Source organism: Gracilinanus agilis, chromosome 4, assembly GCF_016433145.1.
Source record: "Gracilinanus agilis isolate LMUSP501 chromosome 4, AgileGrace, whole genome shotgun sequence".
Classification (NCBI taxonomy): Eukaryota; Metazoa; Chordata; class Mammalia; order Didelphimorphia; family Didelphidae; genus Gracilinanus; species Gracilinanus agilis.
In genome coordinates this window covers 374979757-374994110 of record NC_058133.1, presented here as the reverse complement: position 1 = coordinate 374994110, position 14354 = coordinate 374979757, and the positions used below count along the sequence as shown (strand labels likewise).

At 34.0% G+C, this 14354-nt stretch overlaps 1 protein-coding gene across 2 annotated transcripts in view; it reads left to right on the top strand.

The window, feature by feature from the left end:
* TBC1D32 (TBC1 domain family member 32) overlaps positions 1-14354 on the top strand; it is a 215180-nt gene that overhangs the window by 185169 nt on the left and 15657 nt on the right. For both annotated transcript variants that reach the window (XM_044676877.1, XM_044676876.1), the window contains one exon: positions 9687-9875. In XM_044676877.1, coding sequence (XP_044532812.1) covers positions 9687-9875 — 189 coding nt within the window. The remainder of the gene's footprint in view (positions 1-9686; positions 9876-14354) is intronic.

Below are 14354 nucleotides of genomic sequence, written 5' to 3'. Positions count from 1 at the left end.
TATATATATATAAACCCAGAAAGGTAGGTTGAAATCGGGTTGTGAAGATTTTAAATGTCAAACAAAAGAATTTGTATTTGATAGCAGAGGCAGTTAGGTTTAGTGAGCAACCTATCATATTACTTGCCTTCTTGGGGAGAGGAAAAGGTTGGGAAAGAGAGAATAAGTATGGTAAAATGTCAGACAATGAGTATTAAAATTGTTTAAAATGTAAAAGAAAAAATAATAAAATTATTTTTTTTAAAAGTCTTAAACTTAGCGCAGTGGCATGTCATAGGCACTATATAAATGCTTATTCCCTCTTCCCTTTCCATTTATCCCATTCTGTGATATGAAAGGCCGAAATTAATCCAATTGACAGATATGTAATCATGTAAATTTCAATTTAAGTTGTTTATGAGTAGCCTTTGACTATAACAAAGGAGACAGAAATGTTGATTTCTAAAAAAGAAAACCCATATGAATAGCACTTTTGTTGTTTGTCTTTCTCATAGTATTCCTCTAACCAATAGCCACGTTACTGGGACCACTATTAGTCATTCTATGTGTGAGATTACTGACAGATTTTTTGAAAAATCAGGCATCAAATCACATATATTTTCTATTAACATGCATTTTCAGTGCTTTTAGCAGCCAAAAGGAATTTGACTGTTTAATCTGGAGAATAACAGAGTGTTATTGATTCATAGAAAGATTCAATCTCTTAAAATGATACATTGATAATGTGAGCATTTATTAGGTAATATAAATAAAGTGTTTTGTGTTTCTCATAAAAGGTACTATGTAAAATACGATACTAAAAGTAGCTTAACTTAGTCCAGTATTCAAGATAATGCTTAGTTTTTTGGTAATATCATGACAACTTTTTGAGGCATAATTAAGGGCAGTAATTACACATTGTATAATAAGGGATATAAAGAAAAGTAATCTATCTGTATCATGTGTAGACCCAGGAGGGCAAAGGGAAAACAGTTTTATGGAATGCACATTTTGAAGTTTCTTTCTCACTTTGTAACAAATGCAAAGTTTCATTTAATGAAATTTGAGGTCATCTTTTCCCCACATAAATAGCTCAGCATAATTATATATGCTATATTTTAAAATTACACTGATGGAGTTGTCTAATTCATATTTATATACAACAGACTTCTAATGTTTAAACCCATTATCAACTTAGCACATTAATGTTCACAAGAAATATGTAGATAATTATAATAGTCCTTCAATACTTTAAAAGGGCCATAATTTTATTGGAGAGGGCCCCCTTCTGCCAGTATAGAGAATAATTTCTTTATCCTTTATTACTACTATATTCATACATTGCCTTGGCCAAGAGTAATTTGTTATGTTCCTAACGAATTTTCTGGTGGTATGTCTAAGAATAAATACACACTTAAAAAAAATTAAGCCCACAGTTTAAAAATCATTAGTATTTGTTATGTCCTGCTAGAATTTGGCATAGGCTTTGAGAATTGAAAGTCCCATACATTATCTCCCCAGGGCACACCACTTTGGAAATGCCAAAAATGTGTAAACCTCCAGACTGAGATGAAAAAACAGATTAACATAAAAGACAGAATCTCAGGCCAGACATTCACCTCTTAGATATCAACAGAACCCAAATCTAACATAAAGTTCAGAATCAAGAAATAGCCTAAAAAGATGAGCAAAAAAGAAAAAAACAAACAGAAGAATAACAACAGTCTGGCTTTAAGAATCTTCTGTGTTGACAGATACCTCAAAACACAAACACATTAAGATGATGATATAAACACTTCTACAAGCAAAGCCAGGTGACAAAGCGAATAGTGTGTCAGGCCTGACATGAAAAAACTCATTTTCCCATATTCAAATCTGGCCTCAGATGTTTATTAGCTCTATGACCCTGGGCATCTCACTTTACCCTGTTTACCTTAGTTCTTCATCTGTAAAATGAGTTAGAAAAGGAAATGGAAAACCACTCCACTATCTTTACCAAGAAAATATCAAATGGGGTCATGAAGAGTTGGACATGACTGAAATGACTGAACAACAACAAAAAGAAGGAAAACTTCAAAATAAGCAGTGCTTATTGGAAACAAGATTAGCAGAATTAAGGAAAGAAAAAATTAATAGAGCAAAAAATAATTTTAAAAATCAAATGAGAGCAGTAGATGAAAAAAGTGAACTAAGCAAGTAAAAAGAGAATGAATAGCTTGGTTAAAAGAGCCACAAAATAATGAAGAAATACTTAAAATCAGGATTGGCAAAAGAACCATTGAACTAATAAATAAGACAAGGAGCTGGTACTTTGAAAAAGCAAATAAAATAGATAAAGTACTGTTTAGTCTAAGAAAAAAGAAGAAAATCAAATTAACAGTATCAGAGATGACAAGGGCATCCTCACCTCTAATTAAGAGGAAATTAAGGTAATTATTAAGAACTATTTTGCCCAATTATATAGCAATAAAATAGACAATCTAGGTGAAATGGGTGAATATTTACAAAAATATAAATTGCCTATATTAACAAAAGAAGAAATAGAATACTTAACAATCCCATCTTAGAAAAAGAAATTGAACAAGCCCTAAGAAAAAATCCCCAGGGCCAGATGGATTCACAAGTGAATTCTATCAAACATTTAAAGATCAAACTAGTCCTAATACTATACAAACTACTTGACAAAATAAGCAAAGAAGGAGTTCTACCAAGTTCTACAAATTTCCTTTTATGAAACAAATATGGTACTGATTCCAAAGCCAGATGAACTGGAGGAATTCCATGTGAACTGGAATGACCTCCAGGAACTGATACCAAGCAAAAGGAGCAGAACCTGGAGAACATTGTACATAGAGACAAATAATTATGACACAATTAAATGTAATAGACTTTTCTGTTAGCAGCAATGCAATGATCCAGAACAATTCTGAGGGATTTATGGAAAAGAATGCTATCCACATCAGAACTGTGGGAATAGAAATGCAGAAGAAAAACTTATGATTGATTAAATGATTCAATGGGAATATAATTGGGGTATGTTAACTTTAAATGATCACTCTGTTAACAGTAATAACAGTAACAAATACTGTTAATATGGAAATAGGTTTTGAACAATGATACATGTAAAACCAAGTGGATTTCATGTTGGTTCTGGAAAGGGGCAGGGAGGAGGTGAGGGAAAGAACATGAATTATGTAACCAAGGGAAAATGTTCTAAATTAATTAAATAATTTTTTGAGAATCAGAATTGGCTAAATGGTAGAAAGGGTACCTTACTTTAAGGACAGTTAGTTAATGAACCAAGAAACCCTGCAAGGATGTAACTGGTGACCAAGAATGTTTTGCGTGTCCTGGTCTGGCAGGTCTTATGGGGAAAACCAGGGAGTTAACTCAGATATTATATGTGGGTTCAGAAGGGGGTGAGTAGGAGACAGGAATGACAAAAGGTGGGACCAAACAAGTTAGGGAGACTGAGTTTAACTGCTAAGGAAAATGTCTGTTGATAGACGTGACAGTTAGGCGGAACTGTCACCCTGCACCATCTAGACAAGGGTCCTGTGGAAACTAACAAACAAATGATAAGAGTTTGCAACAAATTTAATTAAGGGAATTATGGTCTAATAGAATGGGAATAGTGGTTTCTACACTTCCAGACTAAGGGCAAACCACAGGGCCAGGGCAGGGACTTATCTACACTGAACTGAGAACTAAAGACAGAGCCCAAAGAATAGCAGGACTGAAGTGGGTATCCTCACAGCAGAGGCCTGACACTCCAGCTATGTTGCAGCTCCTCCAGGACCACTAGCTGTATTCTTTCAGGTGGGTAGATTCTGGGAGCTAACCCAAACCAGTGCAACTCAGGTTGGGATTAATAGCCACTAACACAATCTCCCACAAGTAGATGACAGTCTTCCTTCAGGATCCCAGGGAATCAGGGTACAAACTCCCCTTCCACTGAAGTCTCCCAGGGTCAGTTACAACTTGTCCCAACCACCATGGAGTCCATGTCAGAGAGAGAGGCCACACTTCCTGTCTCCCCATTCCATTTGGAATTCTCAAGCCCTTCCTGCTAGGTCTCCTAAATAATAACTAAGTAATCCTCCTCACAATACAGGGCAGCTTCTACAAACCTCATGGAGCAAGTGCCCTTTCAGGCTTTCTGAGCTGAGTCAGCTTAGCTTATGTGATAAGGGATAACACAGCAACTGTTCCAGAGAGAACCAAACACCTCAGGAAAGAAGAATGTCGGTTTGCTAGAAATTTTGCTTTAACCTAGCTTCCTTTAGTGTTCTTCACCCTGAGACAGTATTCAAGAGAGAGAGAAAATGTCGGCTGTTTGGGACTTGACTTTGCCCAAAAAAAGTAGACTATCCCTCTCTAAAATATACCCTTGAGTCAATGTTTCCTTATGGCCAATTAATCTGACTGCTATAACTTCTTATTAAGTTGGTTTATTGAAGAGAATGGTGACTAGATTGGATCAGGAAAGTGGGTACAAGAATCCCTAGCTATCACCCCAGTGGCTGATAGTCTTCTGCAAAATGTAAAGATCTTCTTTAATCTAGATGGTTCAATATCTAAATTAATCCCTAGGCTAAGAAATAAATCAAATCATTGGGATATTAGCAGATTTGGATTAGTGGTTCACTGCTGGCTCAATTCAGACCACCCTCAGGCAAAACCCCTCAGGTAGAATGAGGTTCCATTGAGTCCACACACACACACGTAGATTTCAAGGATTGAGGAATCAGATACAGGTTTTTACTATTTCTTCCACAGGAATCACTTTTAGTTCAGGATTTGATGGTGGAGTCCAAGAGAAGGTCCAGAGCTGTCTCCCCTTCAGAGTTCAAACCCAGATACCTCCAGGCCCCAAATGCCTCTTACCATATTCCATTGGCTCTCTTAGAATCCTCTCTCATCAACATTCTATCTCCTCTTGCTTTTTCCTGCATCTATACATTGCTTGAAGTCTTTCTGCAAATCCCTTTCCTCAATTTTTATGTGGGGAGATGATACATGTAACCTCTCAGAACTTCAATATGACTAAATTAGTTTGAGAGATTATTTGGGCAGATGCTGTAGATGTGAATTTAATATGTTGTTTTGATCTCAAAAGAAGAATGGATGAAAAAGGCATATACTTTGAAAAATGAAATAGGTGAATATTTACAAAGCTGTAAATTGGCCATATTTATAAAAAAAATAGAATACTTAGCCATATTGTAGTCAGAAATTAAGCAAGCCAAAAATTTTATCTCTAAGTAGGAAAAAAATCCCAAGCACTAGATGGATTTACAAGCAATTTCTTTCTTTTTAAATAAATTGTATTTTTTCCATATTAATTGTCATTATAATTTCTTAATATTCCTTTTCTGATATTTGGCATTCCATGTTCTCTCTCTTGCTCCCAATCCTCCCCACACCCAAAGAAGGCAGGTAATATGATATTAGTTATACATATATTTTCATAAACTACATATTTCCATGTTTGTCATATCATGAAACAAGACACATATTTGCTTATGCTAGACAAAAATTAATGGATTATGAATAAATTAAGTAAAAATAATGTTTTATTTTGTACTTGGAGACTCTGTCTCTTCTTTTTATGGTAGTGGAAATCTTTTTTTTGAGGGGGGTGGCATAAGTCTCTTGGAGTTGTCCTGGATCTTTGCTTTCTTGACACTAGTTTAATCATTTACAGTTGATCATCATACATTATTGTTACTGTGTATAACATTGTGCTGGTTCTGCTCACTTCACTTTCCATCACTTTATTAGAAGTCTTTTCAAAAAAAATTTTTTTTGGTCATCTTGTTTGTCATTCCCTATGGCACAACAACATTCCATTACAAGCATATACCACAACTTGTTCATCCATTCCCCAATTGGGCATCCAGTTTTCAGTTCTTTACCACCACAAAAAACACTGCTATAAATATAAATAAAAATTAAGGTAGGTTCTTTTCCCCTATCTTTGACTTCTTTAGGATACAGACCTAATAGTGGCATTGTTGGATTAAAGGGCATGCTCAGTTTGATTGCCATTGAAGTGTTTATCATTTTCCTTTTTTGTCATATTAGCCAATCTTATGGGTGTGAGCAAGTACCTCAGAGTTGTTTTAATTTTTATTTCTGTAATCAACAGTGATTTGGAACATTTTTTATAATATAATTTATTTTCTTCATTTGAGAATTACTTGGTTGTATTCTTTGACCTTTTGTCAGTTGGGAAATACTTTGTATTCTTTTAAGTTTGACTCCATTCTGTTAAGAGAGTTTTAATTAATTTCTCCTTTTTTATATTTAAGAGGAAAAGGAGCATTAATATTTTTCAGTAAGAGACCCCCTGCTGTGCCGGTTGTCAGTTAGTGAGTAAGTTGGAGACAGTTGCAAAGGGCTTTTTGTCCCCGAGTCCCCTGGAGAGAGGAGTGTGTGACTCATTCTCTCTGTGACTGTGAGGAAACTGAGAAACAGATTTTAAGGCCTTAAAAGCCTTATTAATTATTATTAGTGGTTATATTATTAGATAGAAAGAGTAGAAGAGTAGGCAAAGGCTAGCAGAAGATACTGCCCTCTGAGGCAGATAGATGTAGGGTTTTCTAGAAAAAATTAGTTAGGATTGGTATCTTGGGTATAGTTATAATCTATTATAAGATTACTTTTACTTTCCTCCTTCCTATTTCCTAACCGTATTTCTGAATAATTAACTAAGTGTTTTTATGTTTAATAAACTGCACACTGGCTTTTGATCAAATTCCTGCCCCCCAAAAATTTAACCCTTCACAATTCTCTATAAATTTAAGAAATAAAGCTTTTGTCAGAGAGACTTTGTTTAAATATATTTCCCCCCAGTTCGTTGTTTGCCTTTTAATCTTAGTTGCATTGGTTTTCTGTGTGTAGAAACTTAAATTTTATGTAGTCACAGTTATTCATTTTATACCTCATAATGTTTTTCTTTATCTTGTTTTGACCTAAATTCTTCCCATATCCATAAGTCTGACAAGAACACTATTTTGTCCCCTAATTTGTTTATGATAACATCTGTTATTTCTGAGTCATCTATGCCAGTGATGGACAAACTCTTCCTCTTGGGCCAGATTCAGGCTGTTGTTTGCCCATCACTGCCTTAAGCATGAAGTGTTGCTCTATGCCTAATATCTGCCATAGTGTTCTCCAGTTTACTTAGCTGTTTTTGTCCAATAGTGAGTTTTTCCAGAAGCATGGATCTCTGGACTTGTCAAACATTAGGATACTATGGCCACTTATCATTCTATGTTGAATGCTATAAGTGAATTCTAACAGTCATTTAAAGAAAATTCAATTTTAGTATTACACAAACTACTTGAAAAGATAGGTAAGGAACAAGTCTTTCCAAATTCTTCCTTTAGTACAAATATAGTCTTGAAACATAAACCAGGGAGAGCTAGAACAAAGAAGAAAACTACAGATAAATTTCCCTACTAAATGGTGGTATGAAAAATTTAAATATAACAAGAAGTAAATTAAAACAATGTCACAAAGATCATACAATATGACCAGGTTGGATTTATACCAGGAATATAGGGGTTGTTCAATATTAGAAACACTATAAGCATAATTGACTATATCAACAACAAAAGCAAAAATCATATGATTATTTTAATAGATGTAGAAATAGCTTTTGACAGAAACAGTACCTATTCCTATTACAAACCCTAGGAAGAATAGGAATAAGTGGGAATTTTCTTAAAATGATAAATAATATCTCCTAAAAACTGAGAGCAATTATTTGTAGGGCAAATGAAGTATAGACTTCCCAATAAGATTGGTGTGAAACAAGAATATCTTTTATCACCATTGATTATCAGTTATGTGCTAAAATGTGTTAACTATAAAAATAAGATGAGAAAAATAGAATAGACATAAATAATGAGAAAGCAAAGTAATCACTTTTCAGAGATTATATGATGATTTATTTTAAGAACCCTAGCATCAACTAAAAGACTAGTGGAAACAATTAAAAACTTGATGAAAGTTGCAGTATAAAAAAATAAATCCACACAAATATTCAGGATTTCTATATATTACCAACAAAACCCAGCAGGAAGATATCTAAAGAGAAATTCCTATTAAAATAACAACAGACAATATAAAATTCTTGTGAGTACATCTGCCAATACGCAGAGATTATTTGAACACAAATACAAAGCATTTCACACAAAGCCATTTAAATAATTCAAGAAATATTAATTCTCATAGTTTGAGCCAATATAATAAAATAATATTACCCAAAATAATTTTCTTATTCAGAACCTTACCAGTAAAACTACCAAATAATTTTTTGAACTAGAAAACATAATAAAATTCATCTGAAAGAACAAAAGATCAAGAATATCAAGGGGAATCAGTGGGGTGGGGATGGGAAAGGAGGTGGCTTAGCAATACCAGGAAAAGACAAGGAGAGAGTACATTTCAGATGTAGGGGACAGCCAGTAGAAAAGCAGAAGGAACAAAAATGGAAAGTCTTACGTGAGGAACTGAGAGATCTTTTTGCTTAGTTGTAGAATGTAGGAGGGATTGTCTCTTCTAGAGGCCCATTGTAAAAATAAATATTTGTTGAAATATATAAGGATAAAAAGGATTCTAACTCTAAGGGATTTTAACTCCACCCAAAAAAACCCTCCCTTGTTCCACAAGGAACTGCTTCTCTTGTGTCCACAGGCTTCACTGATCCTTCCTGATCTGACTAACCTAAATTTTTATTATTTTAAATAAACAAACACTATTATCTTTATTATTCTTAACTTCACCTCCAAGTTGTAAGATTAACAAAGACTAGATGGCTGAGTTTCAGCAAGAACCAAGTTAGGACTCTGAGCTTTAGCAGACTCAGAGTCCAAACCAAAGACCAGGTCTTTCTTTGGTCTTCTCAGAGTTAAAACAATCTGTAAAAACAACAAAAGATAGTCAGCAGTGTTTCCCAAGTTGGAAAAAAGAAAACACTAAAGCTCCTTCAGGTCTTTTCCTCCTTTCCTTCTACCTCAGACAGTAAGAATGAGAGAGGCAAAGATGTTACCTCTACAAGCTCTCAGAGAGAGACTCTAAGTGTGACTCTGCCAACTGCCAGAGACCAACTGTTAGAGAAAAACCATTACAGCTGTCAGCATTTGAAACTGACACTGTCTCAAATCTGCTTCAAACTCCAATTCCTTCTCAAGCCAGTTTCTCTACTTCTTGTCTCTAAACTAATATAACAAGACTTATTTTCTAATATCATCCTTATACTGTACTTAAGTAAAATCACTTTTATGTCTTTGTGGAAAAAATGATTGAAGTGGTAAGAAATTGAGGCACTTATAACCAATATGTCAAATATTATGAAATTATAAGGATCCCTCAAAAAACATTTGATCCCAAAAAATCTATATGAAAAAACACATCTTTCCCCCCCTTCTTTTCAAAGATGCTACAGATCCAAAAGTGTAGAGCACTGACTTACACATCAGACGATTTGATATGTTGGTTATCTTTGCTGACTTTCTCCCGTCCTACTCTTCTGTAGTCTTTATCATTCAATATGGCTCTTTGGGCAAAGTTAGGAAAGAGAGCTGAAAACATAGGTGACATAAAAACAAAAGATAGCAATAAAATTCATTTCTTAAAAAGTTCAATGCTGTTTTTTAAGATTTCTAACAAATTAAATGTTCTCTGTTTATTTCTAGATTTGTCAGCAATGGATAACTCAGTGTTTCTGGAATTACTTGGATTGGATTGAAATCTGTCACTACATTGCCACTTGTATCTTTCTTGGTCCTGATTACCAGATATACATATGTATATCCATATTCAAACATTTACAGCAAGACATTTTACAGCATACTCAGAATCAGGATTTACAGGTTTTTCTTAAAGTAAGTATTTTTAATTTAATGGACAACACACCAATTAAATATTGTATTTTTTAAGTGGAACTTTTTTATACCAAATCATCCATCCATCCATCTTTCCATCTCTTACTAATCTATCTGTCTATATACATTTATATTTGTATATCCACATATATGCATGTTTGTATATAAATTCATGGGGAGAGAAATCACATATATCCTATTTAATTTATGGAATAATGTTATCAAAAATGGTAGGCATTTTGTTGTTTTGTTGCCTTTTAGAAAGATTTTCCTAAAATTTAACATTTGGTTTATTAATAATATCTTTTATTTTTGATAAAGAATGGTTTTAGACGTCTTTGAAAGATACTTAGTTTGAAAGCTATTAAGACTTTATTGCCAAAAAAAAGAGTTTTTCATTAAAAAGAGTTTTGTATTTTTTCATCTTGCAGAATTAATCATAAAAGTGGATTTCACTTAGAAATGTAGATAATTAAACTCATGACAAGAAAGAAAATAACACTTAATTTTGTTTTGAGGCCCCTTTTCAGTAACATTTTCCAAGTGAGTGGCTCATTAAATATAGAATCAGAAGACAAATTAAAATAATAGCTCTATTGTTAACTAGTGGTGTTATCTTGAGCAAATCATTTTGATCTATTTCAGTTTCTCACTGGTAAAATAAAAAAGGGGAATGAGACTTTATCAACTCTTTAAGTCCCCTTCTAACACTCAACCCCTGTGATTCGATGACCCTCTAAATATCAGAAGGTATAAGCCAACTTGAATATAGTCAGTCCATCTAATTTTATCAAATGTTACATTCAAATAAATGTAAGCATTTATTGAATTATAAATACATATCCTGTGATTATTATAACTTATTGACTTGACTGCAATCCTCTCCCCTACCCTGGAATTATTTCACTTTAGGATTGCTTAATTCTCTTAAATGTTTACCCTAAACCTGGTATAACCTAGAGACTTTGCCATTTGGCTCTTTTTCCTCACATTTGGTAGCATCTGGGACTGTTAGTATCTGATGATACCTTATGGATAAATATTTGCTTCCCTTATGTGACCTTTAGCTCACAAGGACTTAAAACATAACAGGTTTAATTATTCAGTTAAGAACACAGAAGAGGTTGGTGCTTGAACTCCTAGAGTCAAGAAGCCTTCCCTTCCTCCTACAGACTCTTCTCTTTTTCTTCCTCAATAAAGATACATTCTTATGTATCCTTGTTTGAATCTCCATTGAAGTACAAGGCCAAGATTTACTCCATCTCCCATCAAACAATACAGTTTCTTGCTTATACTCTTCAGTCCTCCTGCATTTGCTCTCTGGAAGTTGTTTTTCTAAGGAAAGCTTGCATCTTTCCAAGTGCTGTAAGCTTCTTAAGAATTAAAAGTATATATGTGGCTATCAAGAAATTGTATATTATGACTGAATTCGTTAAAAAATATGTTAGTAACAAGGGAAATATTTCCACTTTGTTCTTTACTGGTTAGTAATCTGGCATGTTTATTTTTTAAGAATGATATCTCTTAAGAACTCTCACCCCTTATATTCCATCCAAAAACTTAACTACCAAGCTATTGAAGAGAATTGAAAACCAGCTGTCTGAAAAGTAGTTGAAGTAATATCCCCCAGTAGAAAATATTTGAGAAAGAAATTATTATAGATCTTAAGATATGTAAAGGACTGAAATTTAGAAAAGGATTTAATCTTGTTCTACATAGACACAATTAGAACTAGTTGATGGAAGTTACAAAGACATATTTTGACAAAACAATTAGAGACGTTAAAAATAGAATGATTTTACTTATTAACTAATAAATTCTACAGCCTTGGAATTTATTCTCTGGTAGAGATATTGCAGAGATTCCAGCAAATGGTGGAAATTGGGCTATATGATAATCTCAAGTCATTTCCAACTGTGTATCTATAGCTTGGTGATCTCGTCATGACTACCCTGTTCTCTGTACACATAGGCTTAGCTACATATCATTATTTTGCAGGTTTCTTCACCAAAAATGCTCTTCTCCCTCTTCTCTAAGACTATGCAAATTATGCTTCCTACCCTTATGCTGTGCAGTCCTTTCTCTGAATGGTCATTATACTTACTGTTTGTACCACTTATCCTGGCATTTACTCTGTACAAGAAGCTGGCTCTCTTCCCCCTTGTATCTCAGAGGTCCTCTTCTCCTTCTCTGCTGTTTAACTTGGTGAGCTCATCAGCTCTGTGACTTCAATCAAGATGATTCTTGGTTCTGTGTGCCTCATTTTAGACTCTCTCCTGTGCTCCAGAGATACAGCACCAGGCTTTTGGACATCTCAGATTGGATTTGTGTGTGTGTGTGTGTGTGTGTGTGTGTGTGTGTGTATACATATAGGTATACATACATGATATATTTATAATATATATCCATTTAGTACACTTACATATACATATATATTTATACACTTCACCCTACTCCTACCTTGCTCTGCTGCGATCTATCATTCAAGAAGTAGAAATGACTTTCCTAAAGCATAGTCTGCCCAAGTGACTCAATAAACTTAGGTGATGTCCTGTCACCTCTAGGCTCAGATATAAAATCCTCTTCGAGGCACTTAAAATCCTTCAAAAACTTCTTACCCTTTTTAGCCGCTTTCTTCCATATTTCTCTCCATCTACCCTAGGCACCAGGCACATGGACTGGCCCTCCAGCTATTTCTTGAATACAAAAGGCATCTCTCAGCTCTGTCCCCCAGACTGGGAGCCCCTTCCCTTCTCACCTCTCACGAGACTTCCTTCCAGCTTCAGCTTAAATAACTTCACCATCTAGCCCCTCCTCTGAAACTTGTGCCTTTCCTCTGAGATCGCACTCCATTTATACTGTATATGTCTGTGAACCTTGTTTTTTTCATACTCTGCCCTCTGTTTGACAGCAATGACAGGGTCTGTGTTTTGCCTTTCCTTGTATGCCCAGATCTTGGTGGCACATAATTAGTATCTAATAAGTACTAATTGACTGACATTCAATGACCTTATATTTGTCTTAATTTTTTTATTTTGTTAAGATTTTATATATTTCCCAGATTATATATGTAGATACATTTTTAATAATTGTTTTCTGACATTTTGAGATCCATGTTCTCTCCTTCCCTCCCATCTCCCTGAGATAGCAGGTAATGTGATATGGGTGGTACATGACTTATCATACAATTCATATGTCCATGTGCATATGATTATGAAAGAAGGCACATTGATTATGCTAGAGAAAAATTCATAGAGGAAATGAAGTGAAGAATGGTATGCTTCAATCAGGATGCAGACTCCATCAGTTCATTCTATGGATAGGATTTTTTTGTCACAAGTCTCTTGGAGTTGTTCTGGATCCTTGCATGGCTGATATTATATTAAGTCATTCACAGCTGATCATCGTACATTATTACTCTGTACAACATTTTCCTGGTTCTTGCTCACTTCACTTTGCATCACAAATAAGTCAATTTCCTCAATTATTTTTTAATCTCCAGGAGGGCAGGTACTCTTTTTTTATGTTTATATTATGCCTTTTCTATAACACTACATGCATAGTAGATATATAAGAAATTATGATGAGTGATTCATGAAAGAATTATTTTTTTCTACATTAAGAATCTTTATTCTTTCCTTTCAACTTACATTTCAGAATTTTACTTGGTTGGAAAGAAAACTCTCCTGTAGTCATGCTTTTAACACATACACACACACACACACACACACACACAAACACACACACACACACATATATACACACTTATTGTTACCACATAATTCTCATTTTCATAGTTTTCCTTATAATTTTTATGGGCTTTAAAACCCCATACAAATGAAAATTGTTATGCTTAACATCAACTAACATCTACATTACAAACAAAAGCACTTCGTAACCCATATAATGTAAGTTATTATTTTTACATCTTATTTATACTGAGATGCTGCTATAGTACATCTTGAAATAATAAAGATATGCAATACGTAGCAGATTGATTCTAAAGGGAAATTGTTTATATTATCCATTGTTTTCCCTTTTTATTCTATTTTAAAATGGAAGATGGATTCTAGAGGTATTGTGGGTATTCTGTCATATAACATGCATCATTCACCATATCGCTTTCTATTGCTATCGCATGTCAGTAATGTCACTTTTATTTAAGTACATCAAGCCTCTGTTTTGAAGTGACTCATACTATCAGCTTCTTCCTAAGCAATGTAAATTAAGTGACTTCTGCTTAAATTCTAATTCCATAAAAATATGAACTCAGTATCACAAAACCACTTTAACTTAGGGTGCAACAGATGAGATCATTTTATAAATATCAGACTAAGAAATATGAGGAAATAGTTCTGCTCATATAGAACTGATAAAACAAACAAAAACCATCAAAATACTAATGATTAACATGTATCCCTATTAGTTATTTTAAAAACAAAGAAAAATAGAGTTCTCTTGCTAGACTGAGAAAAAAAT